We start from the raw sequence: 17,957 nt of genomic DNA, 5'->3' as shown, positions 1-17,957 counted from the left end.
CCTATACTGGCGCTTTGCCTGTTTGATGGGTCATCAGAGTGCGTAGTGGGATTTCTTATAAACTTCCGGGTTAGAGTCCCGCTTCATTGACTTGAATGGAGAGGTCTGTTCTAGTGATGATGGATGGGTAGGTTGATGGATGGATGGATGGGTAGGTGGATGGGTGGGTGGGTGGGTGGGTGAATGGGTGGATGGATGGATGGGTAGGTGGATGGATGGGTGGATGGGTAGATGGATGGATGGGTATGTAGATGGGTAGATGGATGGATGGGTGGATGGGTAGATGGATGGGTGGATGGATGGATGGATGGATGGGTAGGTGGATGGATGGGTAGGTGGATGGATGGATGGATGGATGGGTAGGTAGGTGGGTGGATGGATGGATGGGTAGGTGGATGGGTAGGCGGGTGGGTGGTTGAATGGGTGGATGGGTAGATGGATGGGTGGATGGATGGATGGGTAGGTTGGTGAATGGGTGGATATGTAGGTAGGTAGGTAGGTGCATTTGGTTGAACTAGAACCTTTCTTCAGGACTCAACATCACCTCTTCTCCCATCTGAGAGGATGGATAATATGGGAACCAGTCACTGTGTAATCCTGCTGAACATCCAGCTACAGGCCACACACACACACACACACACACACCACTGGTCTGACATCAGCCCTTTCTCCATTCATTAGCGGTGTTGTGGCCTGGCTGTTGATGACCTCACCGAGTGATCAGAGAGCTCTAAAAGCCTTAGCTGCTTCCATCCATCCACCTGTCTGTCCATCTGTATGTCCATCTGTATGTCCATCCGTTTGCCCGTCCGTCTGTCTGTTTACCCGTCTGTCTGTCTATTTGGACGGACGGACAGATGGGTAGACTGATGGGCAGACGGAGTCAGCAGGAGAGGATGGGTAGACAGACGGGCAGACGGAGTCAGCAGGAGAGGATGGGTAGACAGACGGAGTCAGCAGGAGAGGATGGGTAGACAGACGGAGTCAGCAGGAGAGGATGGGTAGACAGACGGAGTCAGCAGGAGAGGATGGGTAGACAGACGGAGTCAGCAGGAGAGGATGGGTAGGCAGGCGGGAAGACGGAGTCAGCAGGAGAGGATGGGTAGACAGACGGAGTCAGCAGGAGAGGATGGGTAGACAGGCGGAGTCAGCAGGAGAGGATGGGTAGACAGGCGGAGTCAGCAGGAGAGGATGGGTAGACAGGCGGAGTCAGCAGGAGAGGATGGGTAGACAGGCGGGCAGACGGAGTCAGCAGGAGAGGATGGGTAGACAGACGGGCAGACGGAGTCAGCAGGAGAGGATGGGTAGACAGGCGGGCAGACGGAGTCAGCAGGAGAGGATGGGTAGACAGGCGGGCAGACAGAGTCAGCAGGAGAGGATGGGTAGACAGACGGAGTCAGCAGGAGAGGATGGGTAGACAGACGGAGTTAGCAGGAGAGGATGGGTAGACAGACGGAGTCAGCAGGAGAGGATGGGTAGACAGGCGGAGTCAGCAGGAGAGGATGGGTAGACAGACGGGCAGATGGAGTTAGCAGGAGAGGATGGGTAGACAGGCGGGCAGACGGAGTCAGCAGGAGAGGATGGGTAGACAGACGGAGTCAGCAGGAGAGGATGGGTAGACAGACGGGCAGACGGAGTCAGCAGGAGAGGATGGGTAGACAGGCGGGCAGACGGAGTCAGCAGGAGAGAATGGGTAGACAGGCGGGCAGGCGGAGTCAGCAGGAGAGGATGGGTAGACAGGCGGAGTCAGCAGGAGTTGATGGGTAGACAGACGGAGTCAGCAGGAGAGGATGGGTAGACAGACGGGCAGACGGAGTCAGCAGGAGAGGATGGGTAGACAGGCGGGCAGACGGAGTCAGCAGGAGAGGATGGGTAGACAGGCGGGCAGACGGAGTCAGCAGGAGAGGATGGGTAGACAGGCGGAGTCAGCAGGAGAGGATGGGTAGACAGGCGGAGTCAGCAGGAGAGGATGGGTAGACAGGCGGAGTCAGCAGGAGAGGATGGGTAGACAGGCGGAGTCAGCAGGAGAGGATGGGTAGACAGGCGGGCAGACGGAGTCAGTAGGAGAGGATGGGTAGACAGGCGGAGTCAGCAGGAGAGGATGGGTAGACAGGCGGAGTCAGCAGGAGAGGATGGGTAGACAGGCGGAGTCAGCAGGAGAGGATGGGTAGACAGGCGGAGTCAGCAGGAGAGGATGGGTAGACAGGCGGAGTCAGCAGGAGAGGATGGGTAGACAGACGGGCAGACGGAGTCAGCAGGAGAGGATGGGTAGACATGCGGGCAGACGGAGTCAGCAGGAGAGTATGGGTAGACAGGCGGAGTCAGCAGGAGAGGATGGGTAGACAGGCGGGCAGACGGAGTCAGCAGGAGAGGATGGGTAGACAGGCGGGCAGACGGAGTCAGCAGGAGATGATGGGTAGACAAGCGGGCAGAAGGAGTCAGTAGGAGAGGATGGGTAGACAGACGGAGTCAGCAGGAGAGGATGGGTAGACAGACGAAGTCAGCAGGAGAGGATGGGTAGACAGGCGGGCAGACGGAGTCAGTAGGAGAGGATGGGTAGACAGACGGAGTCAGCAGGAGAGGATGGGTAGACAGACGGAGTCAGCAGGAGAGGATGGGTAGACAGGCGGAATCAGCAGGAGAGGATGGGTAGACAGACGGAGTCAGCAGGAGAGGATGGGTAGACAGGCGGGCAGACGGAGTCAGCAGGAGAGGATGGGTAGACAGACGGAGTCAGCAGGAGAGGATGGGTAGACAGATTGGCAGACGGAGTCAGCAGGAGAGGATGGGTAGACAGACGGAGTCAGCAGGAGAGGATGGGTAGACAGGCGGAGTCAGCAGGAGAGGATGGGTAGACAGACGGAGTCAGCAGGAGAGGATGGGTAGACAGGCGGGCAGACGGAGTCAGCAGGAGAGGATGGGTAGACAGACGGAGTCAGCAGGAGAGGATGGGTAGACAGATTGGCAGACGGAGTCAGCAGGAGAGGATGGGTAGACAGACGGGCAGACGGAGTCAGCAGGAGAGGATGGGTAGACAGGCGGGCAGACGGAGTCAGCAGGAGAGGATGGGTAGACAGGCGGGCAGACGGCGTCAGCAGGAGAGGATGGGTAGACAGACGGAGTCAGCAGGAGAGGATGGGTAGACAGACGGGCAGACAGAGTCAGCAGGAGAGGATGGGTAGACAGACGGGCAGAGGGAGTCAGCAGGAGAGGATGGGTAGACAGACGGAGTCAGCAGGAGAGGATTGGTAGACAGACGGAGTCAGCAGGAGAGGATTGGTAGACAGGCGGGCAGACGGAGTCAGCAGGAGAGGATGGGTAGACAGGCGGAGTCAGCAGGAGAGGATGGGTAGACAGGCGGAGTCAGCAGGAGAGGATGGGTAGACAGACGGATTCAGCAGGAGAGGATGGGTAGACAGGCGGTCAGACGGAGTCAGCAGGAGATGATGGGTAGACAGGCGGGCAGACGGAGTCAGCAGGAGAGGATACAAGAGTGTGCAGGCTGGTTGGTCTTTCAGACCAACCACTGGCCCTCATTTTATAGCTGGTAGCAATGTAGCGCGCTGCCAACCCACAGCTCTCTGCGTCCTCCCCCAACAGGACGGGAAGCCTACTCTCACCAGAGAGGTCTTTGACATTTTTTACATTTAGTCAGGAAATGCAGCTCTGTCTCAGGTTCTGCTGTTGTGCAGTTGTTGCACAGCCTTTCCTCTACAGGGAGCCAGGTTTTCCTGTGTCTACCCTTCTCAATGGCAAGGCTGTGCTCACTGAGCCTGTACTTTGTCAAGGTTTTTTTAAGGTTTTGATCAGTAACCATGGTCAAATAGTTTGCCAGATAGAACTGCATTTTACTTTGTGCTTGTGTTTCCCAATAAGCAATGTAGTGTTGTTTTGACTGTGTTGTAATTTGTTTTATTCTGATTGATTGGATGTTCTGGTCCTGAGGTTTCAGTGTGTTAGTAGAACAGGTTAGTGATCTCAGCCCCAGGACCAGCTGGATGAGGGGACTGAGACTTCAGTGTGTTAGTAGAACAGGTTAGTGAACTCAGCCCCAGGACCAGCTGGATGAGGGGACTGAGACTTCAGTGTGTTAGTAGAACAGGTTAGTGAACTCAGCCCCAGGACCAGCTGGATGAGGGTCCTGAGGCTTCAGTGTGTTAGTAGAACAGGTTTGTGAACTCAGCCCCAGGACCAGCTGGATGAGGGTCCTGAGGCTTCGGTGTGTTAGTAGGACAGGTTTGTGAACTCAGCCCCAGGACCAGCTGGATGAGGGTCCTGAGACTTCGGTGTGTTAGTAGAACAGGTTAGTGAACTCAGCTCCAGGACCAGCTGGATGAGGGTCCTGAGACTTCGGTGTGTTAGTAGGACAGGTTTGTGAACTCAGCCCCAGGACCAGCTGGATGAGGGTCCTGAGGCTTCGGTGTGTTAGTAGGACAGGTTTGTGAACTCAGCCCCAGGACCAGCTGGATGAGGGTCCTGAGGCTTCGGTGTGTTAGTAGGACAGGTTTGTGAACTCAGCCCCAGGACCAGCTGGATGAGGGGACTGAGACTTCAGTGTGTTAGTAGAACAGGTTAGTGAACGCAGGACCAGCTGGATGAGGGGACTGAGGCTTCGGTGTGTTAGTAGGACAGGTTTGTGAACTCAGCCCCAGGACCAGCTGGATGAGGGGACTGAGGCTTCAGTGTGTTAGTAGAACAGGTTAGTGAACGCAGGACCAGCTGGATGAGGGGACTGAGGCTTCGGTGTGTTAGTAGGACAGGTTAGTGAACTCAGCCCCAGGACCAGCTGGATGAGGGTCCTGAGGCTTCGGTGTGTTAGTAGGACAGGTTAGTGAACTCAGCTCCAGGACCAGCTGGATGAGGGTCCTGAGGCTTCGGTGTGTTAGTAGGACAGGTTAGTGAACTCAGCTCCAGGACCAGCTGGATGAGGGTCCTGAGGCTTCGGTGTGTTAGTAGGACAGGTTAGTGAACTCAGCCCCAGGACCAGCTGGATGAGGGTCCTGAGGCTTCGGTGTGTTAGTAGGACAGGTTAGTGAACTCAGCCCCAGGACCAGCTGGATGAGGGGACTCTCTTCTTTGCTCAGCTCTTGGCATTGCAGGGCTTGGTAAAGATATGACAGGGTCACTGTGTTTTACATGTTTCCAAAACTTCATTGCTATTTTTGTATGTTGTATTATTAGTGGAAATGGGCCTGATTCTGCCCTGCATTCACTGTTTGTAGTTTTCCTCTGGACATGTGGGGTAATTTAACAGAACTCTGCATGCAGGGTTTCAATGGGGTGTTTGTCCCATTGGGTGAAATCTTGTTTTGCAAGTGGACACCTCGCTGCCATAAAGTGAAATTGGTTCAATGACACATTCCATTAGTTTTAGCCACATTTTAATAGGTATTTCAATTTTAATTCATTTTTAATGGTGTAGAATGCCCTGCGTGCTTTCTCTCTCAGTTCATTCACTGCCTCATTAAGGTGTCCAGTTGAGCTTATTTTAAACCTCAGTAATTATAGTGTGTGCTGTACTCTATATATTTAAACCTCAGTAATTGTAGTGTGTGCAGTACTCCATATATTTCGTACCAACTGAGAACTTTGGTCTAATTCGCTGAGATCTGGATATTCTCTGGAAAATCATTATTTTAGTCTTTTTGGGGTTTACTGCCAGGGCCCAGGTCTGGCAGTACTGCTCTAGCAGGTCCAGGCTCTGCTGTAGACCATGTGCTGTGGGTGACAGCAGGCATAGGTCATCTGAGAAGAGCAGGCATTTAACCTCTGAATTGTGGAGACTAACACCAGGGGCTGAGGATTCGTCTAGAATAGTGGCCAATTCGTTGTAAATATTGAAGAGTGCAGGGCTCAGATTGCAACCCTGACGAAGGCCCTGCCCCTGGTTAAAGAATTCTGTTATTTTCTTCCCAATTGTGATGCTGCACGTATTACCAGCATACATTGATTTAATTATGTCATGTTTTACCCCCCACACCACTTTCAATAACTTTGTAGAACAGTCCTGTATGCCAAATAGAATCAAATGTTTTAAAGCCAGCGTACCATTTGGTCTTATGGTTTATCTATCGGGTTGTGTAGGGTGGCAATATGATCAGTCGGGCAATGTTTTGGTCAATTTGGCTTTGACTCAAGACATTGTGCTTATGACTTTCTGAAGACCCAATGACTGTCTACCCCTTTGTGCAGCCAGTTAGCGATGCCAAAACAGTCATTTCTAAAGGCTTTCCCATCAAACTTTCCAAATGAAATGATAACTACAAACTTGACTTACCCGGCAGAATGATATGATGTCATGATGATTTGTATCAATCGGGCGTCTTTTGTTTTGCTAACTCATGCAGAACATAAACACAGCCTTTTTTTTTTTCAAAAATTTGGTGTCACTTAGAAATGTCCTTGTTTTTTAAAGAAAAGCACCGTTTTTTTTGGTCCATTTAAAATAACATCTAATTTATCATAAATATAGTGTAAGCATTGTTCATGTTGTAAATGACTATTGTAGCTGTTTTTTGACGAACTATCTTGTTGGAAAGGTTGGCATCCTATAATGGTGCCTCGTTGAAAGTCTCTGAGCTCTTCAGTACAGGCCATTCTACTGCCAATGTTTGTCTGTGGAGATTGCATGGCTGTGTGCTCAATTGTATTCACCTGTCAGCAACGGGTGTGGCTGAAATACCCGAATCAACTAATTTGAAAGGGGTGTCCACATACTTTTGTATATATAGTGTATCTCAAAGCTGTCGTGAGAAAATACAAATTAATCTTCTTCCTGGCAGAGTGTTTTTTTCCTCTGGCGGAAGGTGTCTGACAATACCTTGCTCTGTGATGTCACCTTGCTCTGTGATGTCACCTTGCTCTGTGATGTCACCCTTGCTCTGTGATGTCACCCTTGCTCTGTGATGTCACCCTTGCTCTGTGATGTCACACTTGCTCTGTGATGTCACACTTGCTCTGTGATGTCACACTTGCTCTGTGATGTCACACTTGCTCTGTGATGTCACACTCGCTCTGTGATGTCACACTTGCTCTGTGATGTCATCTATGGTCTCCAATTGCTTTGAATTTGAATTAGTACATGGTAGACCCAATGGCATAGAATGTGCTTTGTCTTTGTCTGGTACCAACCTCCTCACACTGAAACACCTTTTGAAATGACTCTGTTCCTCTTTCTCCCTCTCTCAGGGATGTGTTCTGACATTTGTCCTCCGTTCGTTTCTGAAACGGACCTATCCCCTTGGCCAAAATCCTGTTATTGTTGTGCCGATCATATCCCTACTCTTTGCTCCTCCAGGCATGGTGTTGGTATGTTTCGAGGGGGACATAGACGGCTACATCAACCTGGTGGCGTACCCGTACGTGGAGAGCGAGGGCCTGGACCACGAGGACCTACCGGAGAGGGACCAACCCCGGAGGAAACACTCCCGACGGAGCCTCCTCCGCTCTACCTCTGAGATCAAGGAGGAGAGGCTACCACACGAGAGCGACAGCACTGAGAAGTGAGTAGAGCAGTGGGGATATGGAATGGTGTGTGTCTACCAGAGAGACAAAAGACGACCGGCCCCGCACACCGGAGTGACAGCACTGAGAAATTAGTGAGAAGCCGTGTGTGTGTGTGTGTGTGTGTGTGTGTGTGTGTGTGTGTGTGTGTGTGTGTGTGTGTGTGTGTGTGTGTGTGTGTGTGTGTGTGTGTGTGTGTGTGTGTGTGTGTGTGTGTGTGTGTGTGTGTGTGTGTGTGTGTGTGTGTGTGTGTGTCCCGGGGGATCAGGGCTTGGCCCAGAGTAAGCAGAATATCCAGAGCTGCTGACTCGTTAAAGTAGAAATTGTCTTCCAAATTGAGGTTAGTGATCGCTGTTCTGATCTCCTCTCTCTTCAGTCACAGGAAATGATAAGGGAGACATTATGTACCAAAAAAGTTAAGATCAGTGTAAAAGAAAACACACACAAAATGGCAGAATTGGTAGCAGGTCTTTGGTAAAATGGCAGAATTGGTAGCAGGTCTTTGGTAAAATGGCAGAATTGGTAGCAGGTCTTTGGTAAAATGGCAGAATTGGTAGCAGGTCTTTGGTAAAATGGCAGAATTGGTAGCAGGTCTTTGGTAAAATGGCAGAATTGGTAGCAGGTCTTTGGTAAAATGGCAGAATTGGTAGCAGGTCTTTGGTAAAATGGCAGAATTGGTAGCAGGTCTTTGGTAAAATGGCAGAATTGGTAGCAGGTCTTTGGTAAAATGGCAGAATTGGTAGCAGGTCTTTGGTAAAATGGCAGAATTGGTAGCAGGTCTTTGGTAAAATGGCAGAATTGGTAGCAGGTCTTTGGTAAAATGGCAGAATTGGTAGCAGGTCTTTGGTAAAATGGCAGAATTGGTAGCAGGTCTTTGGTAAAATGGCAGAATTGGTAGCAGGTCTTTGGTAAAATGGCAGAATTGGTAGCAGGTCTTTGGTAGAACCAGGTATTTTTTCCATTTAACTTGTTGATGCTACCCATCCTGGTAGCGGGATAATTGTCATTACCAACCGCTGAATAGCATAGCGCCACAGTCAAATAATGTCAAACGTTTTTTCTAATCAATCTTCAGGTAGTTTTTAAAATATATATTCGATAATATATCGACCGAGTGAGTAGCTTTTTCCATAACAGCGGGAGGAGCAATGGCGGCTTTACTCAATTGCGCACAAACTCACTCTGAGAGCCCCCACCTCTCCACCTACGCAATGTGATCCTTCACGCTCATTTTTCAAAATAAAAGCCTGAAACTATGTCTAAAGACTGTTGACACCTCAACTTTGAGAAAATCGTCTCAGTTCTGCCTTTTGTTCACACGCGTGTCTGCACTCTCATTGGCTAGAATGGTCCTACCTGATCGCGCCTCTTCCCGCCTGCCTTTCATCTTTGAGGACATATATTTCCATTGTTAGCGCGGTCACTCGACTATCTTGTCAATATATTGTCCTCCCCGTCCAGTCTCCTGAAGAGTCCTCGTCTAGATCTCCAGATCCACAGTGACTTGTTGTGGTGCTCTAGTTAACTTTTTAGTCAACCTGTTAGTCAACCTGTTAGTTAACCTGTTTGTTAACCTGTGCCCTCTCTCTGCTGTTAACCCTTTTGTCCCTGTGTCCTCTCCCTCCAGTCTCCAGGAGCTGAAGAGTCCTCGTCTAGAGCTCCAGATCTACAGTGATATTCCCTTCCAGATGCTGGATAACAACAGCGGCCTGGGCTCAGAGAAGATCAGCCACAACCCCTGGAGCCTCCGCTGTCACAGGCAGCAGCTCAGCCGCATGAGATCAGAGTCCAAGGACAGGAAGCTCTACAGTATCCCTTTTCTCAGGTCGTTTTACCAACCCGATAAGACAGGAGTCAGGAGTACTGCTGGAAGCTCAGCAGAATCACATACTAGGACAGTCCTAATGGGTGAATGTGGAAAAACAGGATACACTATCAATCTAGGGATCACCATCGAACTTCATGATGAGTCTGAGACTGACTGACCGAGTCAACCAATGAGGGAAAACATCAGTCTTCCGTGTACACAACCAGATAAATAGAAACGGCCAAAAGGTATATTAACAGAGGGGAAAGAGTTGACCACGTTAAGTTATTAAACACTATCCATGATGAGGTGCTTGGGACTGTTTCCCTCATTGATTTAGTTATTTCAGTTCTCTAGTCACACGTAACCTAACCAGATGTAGAGGGAAGGTGACCGGATCAACATAAACACAGTCTTCATTACCCTCAGAAAGACATTGGTCAAGGTTAGTGTCACAACACTGTTGCTCGTGTTATGACGGCAGAGATCCCGGAATGCTCTGATGTCAGAATAGCCTGTGGGGGGAAAAAAAGAGGCAACGTTCCCATCCCAAATGGAACCCTATTCCCTGTCTAGTGCACGACTTCAGATCTCTGGTCAAAAAAAAAAAGAGTAGTGCCCTATATAGGTCATAGGGTGCCATTTGGGATGCAGAAATGACTCTGTGTAGCCGACTCGTTTCAGGAACCAAGGCGTAGGTCGCACATCATTACTTCCCTGGAGAAGCATTTAAACGTAAACATTTATTTATCATCAAAATGTGCTTTTTTGTCAGAAATGTCTTCTGGAACATGTTAACTTTCATGTGCCTCAATAATGAACTCGTATTCCATCTGTAAATACAAATAAAAGGGTTAAATTACGAGCCTAGTTGGTTTAGCCACTGAAAAAGGGAGCAACCTTCCCCGCTAGCCATGATTGGCTGAGATAATGAGTGGGCTGGACATGCAGAGAGATGAGTTTGGATTGGTGTGCCATGTATCATCGCTTCTGTCTATAACGTGAGCTGTTCAGTATGTGTTGACAGTCCTTTCTAACCGCGCCATTTTTAAAAGATATAACGTTAGCCATCGAGAACTCCATACGTTTTGCTACTTTTATTATTTTAACAACATTAATGCCCCGAATGTAGCAGGCGCTATCGACAAAGATCAGTCGGAACAAGTGATGGGCTACTATCTGCACACGCCACGGTCAGTGTGAACCGGAGTGACTTGACACAACGCTGGCCAAACAAGACGGAGTTAAATGGTTCCAGTCTGTCGTGAAGCGCTCATCCGTGTATACGGTTAAGAGTCTAGCTACAATTTCAGATTGAACATTTTCATTGCAGGGTAAAGTGTACTGTTTGTTAGCTAGTGAACATTAGCTTGCTGGTTCGCTAGCTAATGTTAATGTTAAGTGTATGATCTGTAGACTAACGTGACACTTGTCGAAGTAGTGACAGGTTCTCCCCTTTACTGTCAAAGTAGTGTCAGGTTCTCTCCCCTTTACTGTCAAAGTAGTGCCAGGTTCTCCCCTTTACTGTCAAAGTAGTGCCAGGTTCTCCCCCTTACTGTCAAAGTAGTGCCAGGTTCTCCCCCTTACTGTCAAAGTAGTGCCAGGTTCTCCCCTTTACTGTCAAAGTAGTGCCAGGTTCTCCCCTTTACTGTCATAGTGCCAGGTTCTCCCCTTTACTGTCAAAGTAGTGCCAGGTTCTCCCCTTTACTGTCAAAGTAGTGCCAGGTTCTCCCCTTTACTGTCAAAGTAGTGCCAGGTTCTCCCCCTTACTGTCAAAGTAGTGCCAGGTTCTCCCCCTTACTGTCAAAGTAGTGTCAGGTTCTCCCCCTTACTGTCGAAGTAGTGCCAGGTTCTCCCCCTCACTGTCGAAGTAGTGCCAGGTTCTCCTCTTTACTGTCGAAGTAGTGCCAGGTTCTCCCCTTTACTGTCAAAGTAGTGCCAGGTTCTCCCCTTTACTGTCAAAGTAGTGTCAGGTTCTCCCCTTTACTGTCAAAGTAGTGCCAGGTTCTCCCCCTTACTGTCATAGTGCCAGGTTCTCCCCCTTACTGTCAAAGTAGTGTCAGGTTCTCCCCCTTACTGTCAAAGTAGTGCCAGGTTCTCCCCTTTACTGTCAAAATAGTGCCAGGTTCTCCCCTTTACTGTCATAGTGCCAGGTTTCCCCCTTACTGTCAAAGTAGTGTCAGGTTCTCCCCTTTACTGTCAAAGTAGTGCCAGGTTCTCCCCTTTACTGTCAAAGTAGTGCCAGGTTCTCCCCTTTACTGTCATAGTGCCAGGTTTCCCCCTTACTGTCAAAGTAGTGTCAGGTTCTCCCCTTTACTGTCAAAGTAGTGCCAGGTTCTCCCCTTTACTGTCATAGTGCCAGGTTCTCCCCTTTACTGTCAAAGTAGTGCCAGGTTCTCCCCTTTACTGTCAAAGTAGTGTCAGGTTCTCCCCTTTACTGTCATAGTGCCAGGTTCTCCCCCGACCGTATCAAGACAGACCACAGGAACCAAATATTATCTGAAGAAATGTTGTACTGCACATTCTCAGTGTTGGAATGTGATGTCCTCGACTTATGTGTCTGGTCAAAAGTAGTGCACAGTAGGGAATAGGGTGCCATTTTGGCCACAACCTTAGTCTCTGTCTCCGGTGGCCTAGGAGTGGGTGGTTGAGGCGGTTAGATCAAGTTCACTGTGTACCTGACTGTCTATCTCTTCTGCATCCCAAATGGGACCTAATTTCCCAATGGTTCCTGGTCAAAAGTAGTGCACCCTATTCCCTATTGGCCCTGGTCAAAAGTAGTGCACCCTATTCCCTATTGGTCCTGGTCAAAAGTAGTGCACCCTATTCCCTATTGGCCCTGGTCAAAAGTAGTGCACCCTATTCCCTATTGGCCCTGGTCTACAGTAGTGCACCCTATTCCCTATTGGCCCTGGTCTAAAGTAGTGCACCCTATTGGCCCTGGTCTAAAGTAGTGCACCCTATTCCCTATTGGCCCTGGTCTAAAGTAGTGCACCCTATTCCCTATTGGCCCTGGTCAAAAGTAGTGCACCCTATTCCCTATTGGCCCTGGTCAAAAGTAGTGCTCCCTATTGGCCCTGGTCAAAAGTAGTGCGCTATGAGATAGGGTGCCATTGCTGACACAGACTCTGTCTTTTTACTTTGTGTAAAGAAAGAAGAGGAGTAGGCGACCGGATACATTGCAGTAAACCTTTTTTCTAATTTGTTTGAAATGCTTAATAGACATGAGCCCTGGAGCCCCTCCCATGTTAAAGGGAAACACTGTCCCTCAGTCTGACACGTACAGCTGCAACGCAAGTAGAAACTACACACGTCAAGGGCAGATTACAGTTTCCACTGTGCTCACACATTCCTGCTCAGCCTTCTGCCCAGTGAGAGGAAAAGGGGACATTTTACTGTGACTTGACTCCTACACTTGGGTTCAAAGGGAAGATCCTCAAATAATAATAATTAAATCTTCAATTGACATAATATAACTTAAAAGTATGCATTAATATACTTGGAAAAATAGAATGTAGACAAACAGTGCACTTCTATAGCTTTCAAAATAAGTACATTAAAATGGCTGCATTGTGTCTTCAAAACAGCGCCCCCTGTCAGTCATCTAGGGTTCATACACTCAATTAGTCTCACCATGCCATCTGTTTTGTAGATCCAGCTGCATGGGCCAATCCAGAATGACCTATAGAATTACCACTAAAGATATGACTGTTGTTCAAAGAATGCTGGAAGGTTCTGGACCAGTACAAATTGGATTGAACTAGTAGATCAGAAGGAGTTTTATAGAGGTTTGGCTGCACAGCTGTGATATAAGAGAAGATAAACAGCAGCTGGGAGGGTGTTATAATGACTGTATAGCATTACGATGGCTGGGTGTTATAATGACTGTATAGCATTATGATGGCTGGGTGTTATCCACTGTGGTATTACGATGGCTGGGTGTTATAATGACTGTATAGCATTAAGATGGCTGGGTGTTATCCACTGTGGTATTAAGATGGCTGGGTGTTATCTACTGTGGTATTAAGATGGCTGGGTGTTATCCACTGTGGTATTACGAAAAATATTCCAAATTAGCTCCATAATATCGACAGAAACATGGCAAACATTGTTTATAATCAATCCTCAAGGTGTTTTTCAAATATCTATTCGATAATATATCCACCGGGACATTTGGTTTTTCAGTAGGAGCGAAAGGAAAAATGGCTACCTCTGTCTATTACGCAATAATTACTCTGAGAGCCCTCAGCCGGACACTTACGCAGTGTAGGCGCTTACGCTCATTCTTCAACATAAAGGCGTGAAACTAATCTGGTTGATAGCCCATTCACTGCTCAATAGGGATGCATCGGAACGCAGAGTTTTCAAAACATGAGTCACTTCCTGATTGGATTTTTCTCAGGCTTTCACCTGCAATATCACTTCTGTTATACTCACTGACAATATTTTTACAGTTTTGGAAACTTTAGAGTGTTTCCTATCCTAAGCTGTCAATTATATGCATATTCTAGCATCTTGTCCTGACAAAATAGCCCGTTTACTTTGGGAATGTTATTTTTCCAAAAATTAAAATAGTGCCCCCTAGATTCAACAGGTTATTAAGAACAAATTCTTATTTTCAATGACGGCCTAGGAACAGCGGGTTAATTGCCTGTTCAGGGGCAGAACGACAGATTTGTACCTTGTCAGCTCGGGGATTTGAACTTGCAAACCTTCCGGTTACTAGTCCAACGCTCTAACCACTAGGCTACCCTGCTGCCCGGACTTACACTATTTCTACAAAGTGTTTGAGTCAGTAAGCTCTGAACCCAGGAAGATATACGCTCTAATAGACACACCGTCAGAACAAGAGGAAATGCCCTCTTGGACCGAGGGTGACACGGATTTGAAGTAGCAGTCAGAACTATCTCATAACGTGAGTCCAACTCACCTCCTCCACAGTCTTAGGACCCTGAATGAACATTACTTTGACTGTTTAGCTAATTCCCTGTTCACGAAGAGAGCGAGAGAGAGAGAGCGTTGTTCTCCTTGACCTCTGACCCCTCCTAGAGTTCCTGCTCCTGGAGAACGTGGTCCATCACTTCAGCTACCCGTGCATCCTGGACCTGAAGATGGGCACGCGGCAGCACGGGGATGATGCCTCGGAGGAGAAGGCAGCCAGGCAGATGAAGAAGTGTGAACAGAGCACCTCCGCCACGCTGGGGGTGCGAGTCTGTGGAATGCAGGTGAGGGCTGTCCTACTTATTGTTTGTTTACCATTTGTTAATATTGATGTTTTTCCACTAAAGGCTTTCAGACAGCTGAAGCAAACACCCACATTTCTTCAGGAAATTGTGACCTTCTGTTAAACTTTATTTCACATGGAAGTCTCATTGAAGTTAGGAGACGTCTTATGCAAGGGATACCAAGCCAAGAAGACATGTCAACGAACAATCATGCTCCCTACCATTCAATGGATGCATTATGCTTAAAATATGTACCATCAATTATATACAGTGGGGCAAAAAAGTATTTAGTCAGCCACCAATTGTGCAAGTTCTCCCACTTAAAAAGATGAGAGAGGCCTGTAATTTTCATCATAGGTACACTTCAACTATGACAGACAAAATGAGAAAAAAAATCCAGAAAATCACATTGTAGGATTTTTAATGAATTTATTTGCAAATTATGGTGCAAAATAAGTATTTGGTCAATAACAAAAATGTATCTCAATACTTTGTTATATACCCTTCACAAGGTTTTCACACACTGTTGCTGGTATTTTGGCCCATTCCTCCATGCAGATCTCCTCTAGAGCAGTGATGTTTTGGGGCTGTTGCTGGGCAACACGGACTCCCTCCAAAGATTTTCTATGGGGTTGAGATCTGGAGACTGGCTAGGCCACTCCAGGACCTTGAAATGCTTCTTACGAAGCCACTCCTTCATTGCCCGGGTGGTGTGTTTGGGATCATTGTCATGCTGAAAGACCCAGCCACGTTTCATCTTCAATGCCCTTGCCGATGGAAGGAGGTTTTCACTCAAAATCTCACGATACATGGCCCCATTCATTTTTTCCTTTACACGGATCAGTCGTCCTGGTCCCTTTGTAGAAAAACAGCCCCAAAGCATGATGTTTCCACCCCCATGCTTCACAGTAGGTATGGTGTTCTTTGGATGAAACTCAGCATTCTTTGTCCTCCAAACACGACGAGTTGAGTTTTTACCAAAAAGTTATATTTTGGTTTCATCTGACCATATGACATTCTCCCAATCTTCTTCTGGATCATCCAAATGCTCTCTAGCAAACTTCAGACGGGCCTGGACATGTACTGGCTTAAGCAGGGGGACACGTCTGGCACTGCAGGATTTGAGTCCCTGGTGGCGTAGTGTTACTGATGGTAGGCTTTGTTACTTTGGTCCCAGCTCTATGCAGGTCATTCACTAGGTCCCCCCGTGTGGTTCTGGGATTTTTGCTCACCGTTCTTGTGATCATTTTGACCCCACGGGGTGAGATCTTGCGTGGAGCCCCAGATCGAGGGAGATTATCAGTGGTCTTGTATGTCTTCCATTTCCTAATAATTGCTCCCACAGTTGATTTCTTCAAACCAAGCTGCTTACCTATTGCAGATTCAGTCTTCCCAGCCTGGTGCAGGTCTACAATTTTGTTTCTGGTGTCCTTTGACAGCTCTTTGGTCTTGGCCATAGTGGAGTGTGACTGTTTGAGGTTGTGGACAGGTGTATTTTATACTGATAACAAGTTCAAACAGGTGCCATTAATACAGGTAACGAGTGGAGGACAGAGGAGCCTCTTAAAGAAGAAGTTACAGGTCTGTGAGAGCCAGAAATCTTGCTTGTTTGTAGGTGACCAAATACTTATTTTCCACCATAATTTGCAAATAAATTCATTAAAAATCCTACAATGTGATTTTCTGTACCTATGATGAAAATTACAGGCCTCTCTCATCTTTTTAAGTGGGAGAACTTGCACAATTGGTGACTGACTAAATATGGTTTTGCCCCACTGTATTAGCAGTCTTGATTAGCTTTCTTGATTTGTCTGTTCTGGAGCTTGATGGATTGATTGGAGAAGGATGCTGAAGGAGCATGATTGTCTCTAGACACAGTAGCTCCTACTATGCCATAGATTCTGAGGTTCTCTCTAGACAGTAGCTCCTACTACGCCGTAGATTCTGAGGTTCTCTCTAGACACAGTAGCTCCTACTACGCTGTAGATTCTTTACTTGCGTCTCTATATTTCTCCTAACACCTAGGCTCAGACAAAAAACCCACAGCAGTAACCAGAGCAGGACAGAAGAGAGAATGGTGAATGTCCTATCAACTGGAATGGAATAGATGCTTTATTGTCCATTCGATTGGAATTGAAATGAATCTTTCACCTTTATCCCAACACTCCCAGACACACGTTTAGAAGCAACACATTAATTACAGGGGGACGGATGGCGTGACTGACTGTCTGTTTGCAATGTAGAGCCTAGAACAGCAGCATAGACAGGACAATGGCCACAGCATTTATCCTCCATCCAGCTTCAAAAGGCCTTCTCTCCCCCTCCATTTATACTGTGATAAATCAGATGGATCGTTCACCAGTGTTCTCATCTCTTTTATGGCCTCTCTTTCTGTCTGTTTTAATGGTAGAGGTCTAACCTCTCTGTCTGTCTGTTATAATGGTAGAGGTCTAACCTCTCTGTCTGTCTGTTATAATGGTAGAGGTCTAACCTCTCTGTCTGTCTGTTATAATGGTAGAGGTCTAACCTCTCTGTCTGTCTGTTATAATGGTAGAGGTCTAACCTCTCTGTCTGTCTGTTATAATGGTAGAGGTCTAACCTCTATTTGTCTGTTATAATGTATTTTATTTATTTTTATTTCAACTTTAACCAGGTATTTAACTTTAACCAGGTATTTATATATATAACCCTTTATTTAACCAGGTATTTATATATATAACTCTAACCCTTTATTTAACCAGGTAGGCCAGTTGAGAACAAGTTCTCATTTACAACTGCGACCTGGCCAAGATAAAGCAAAGCAGTTTGACACAAACAACAACACAGAGTTACACATGGAAATAAACAAAACATAGTCAATAATACAGTAGAACAAAAGTCTATGTACAGTGACATGCAAATGAGGTAAGATAAGGCAATAAATAGGCCATGGCGGCGAAGTAAATGACAATATAGCAATTAAACACTGGAGTGATAGATGTGCAGAAGATGAATGTGCAAGTAGAGATACTGGCATGCAAAGGAGCAAGATAAATATTAAATACAGTATGGGGTTGAGGTAGATAGATGGGTTGTTTACAGATGGGCTATGTACAGGTGCTGTGAGCTGCTCTGACAGCTGGTGCTTAAAGTTAGTGAGGGAGATATGGGTCTCCAGCTTTAGTGATTTTTGCAGTTCGTTCCAGTCATTGGCAGCAGAGAACTGGAAGGAAATGTGGCCAAAGGAGGAATTGACTTTAGGGGTGACCAGTGAGATATACCTGCTTGAGCGCGTGCTACGAGTGGGTGCTGCTGTGGTGACCAGTGAGCTGAGATAAGGCGGGGCTTTACCTAGCAAAGACTTATAGATGACCTGGAGCCAGTGGGTTTGGCAACGAAAATGAAGTGAGGGCCAACCAACGAGAGCGTACAGGTCTCAGTGG

General features: G+C 47.4%; 1 protein-coding gene across 1 annotated transcript in view; it reads left to right on the top strand.

The window, feature by feature from the left end:
- LOC139371464 (inositol hexakisphosphate kinase 1-like) overlaps positions 1 to 17,957 on the top strand; it is a 39,333-nt gene that overhangs the window by 17,647 nt on the left and 3,729 nt on the right. Inside the window, exons 2-4 of the mRNA XM_071111898.1 lie at positions 7,298 to 7,502; positions 9,131 to 9,312; positions 14,360 to 14,535. Of these exons, the coding sequence (XP_070967999.1) occupies positions 7,298 to 7,502; positions 9,131 to 9,312; positions 14,360 to 14,535 (563 nt within the window). The remainder of the gene's footprint in view (positions 1 to 7,297; positions 7,503 to 9,130; positions 9,313 to 14,359; positions 14,536 to 17,957) is intronic.

The sequence above is a fragment of the Oncorhynchus clarkii genome, chromosome 17 (genome assembly GCF_045791955.1).
Source record: "Oncorhynchus clarkii lewisi isolate Uvic-CL-2024 chromosome 17, UVic_Ocla_1.0, whole genome shotgun sequence".
Lineage (NCBI taxonomy): Eukaryota > Metazoa > Chordata > Actinopteri > Salmoniformes > Salmonidae > Oncorhynchus > Oncorhynchus clarkii.
This window is presented reverse-complemented; position numbering and strand designations above follow the sequence as displayed.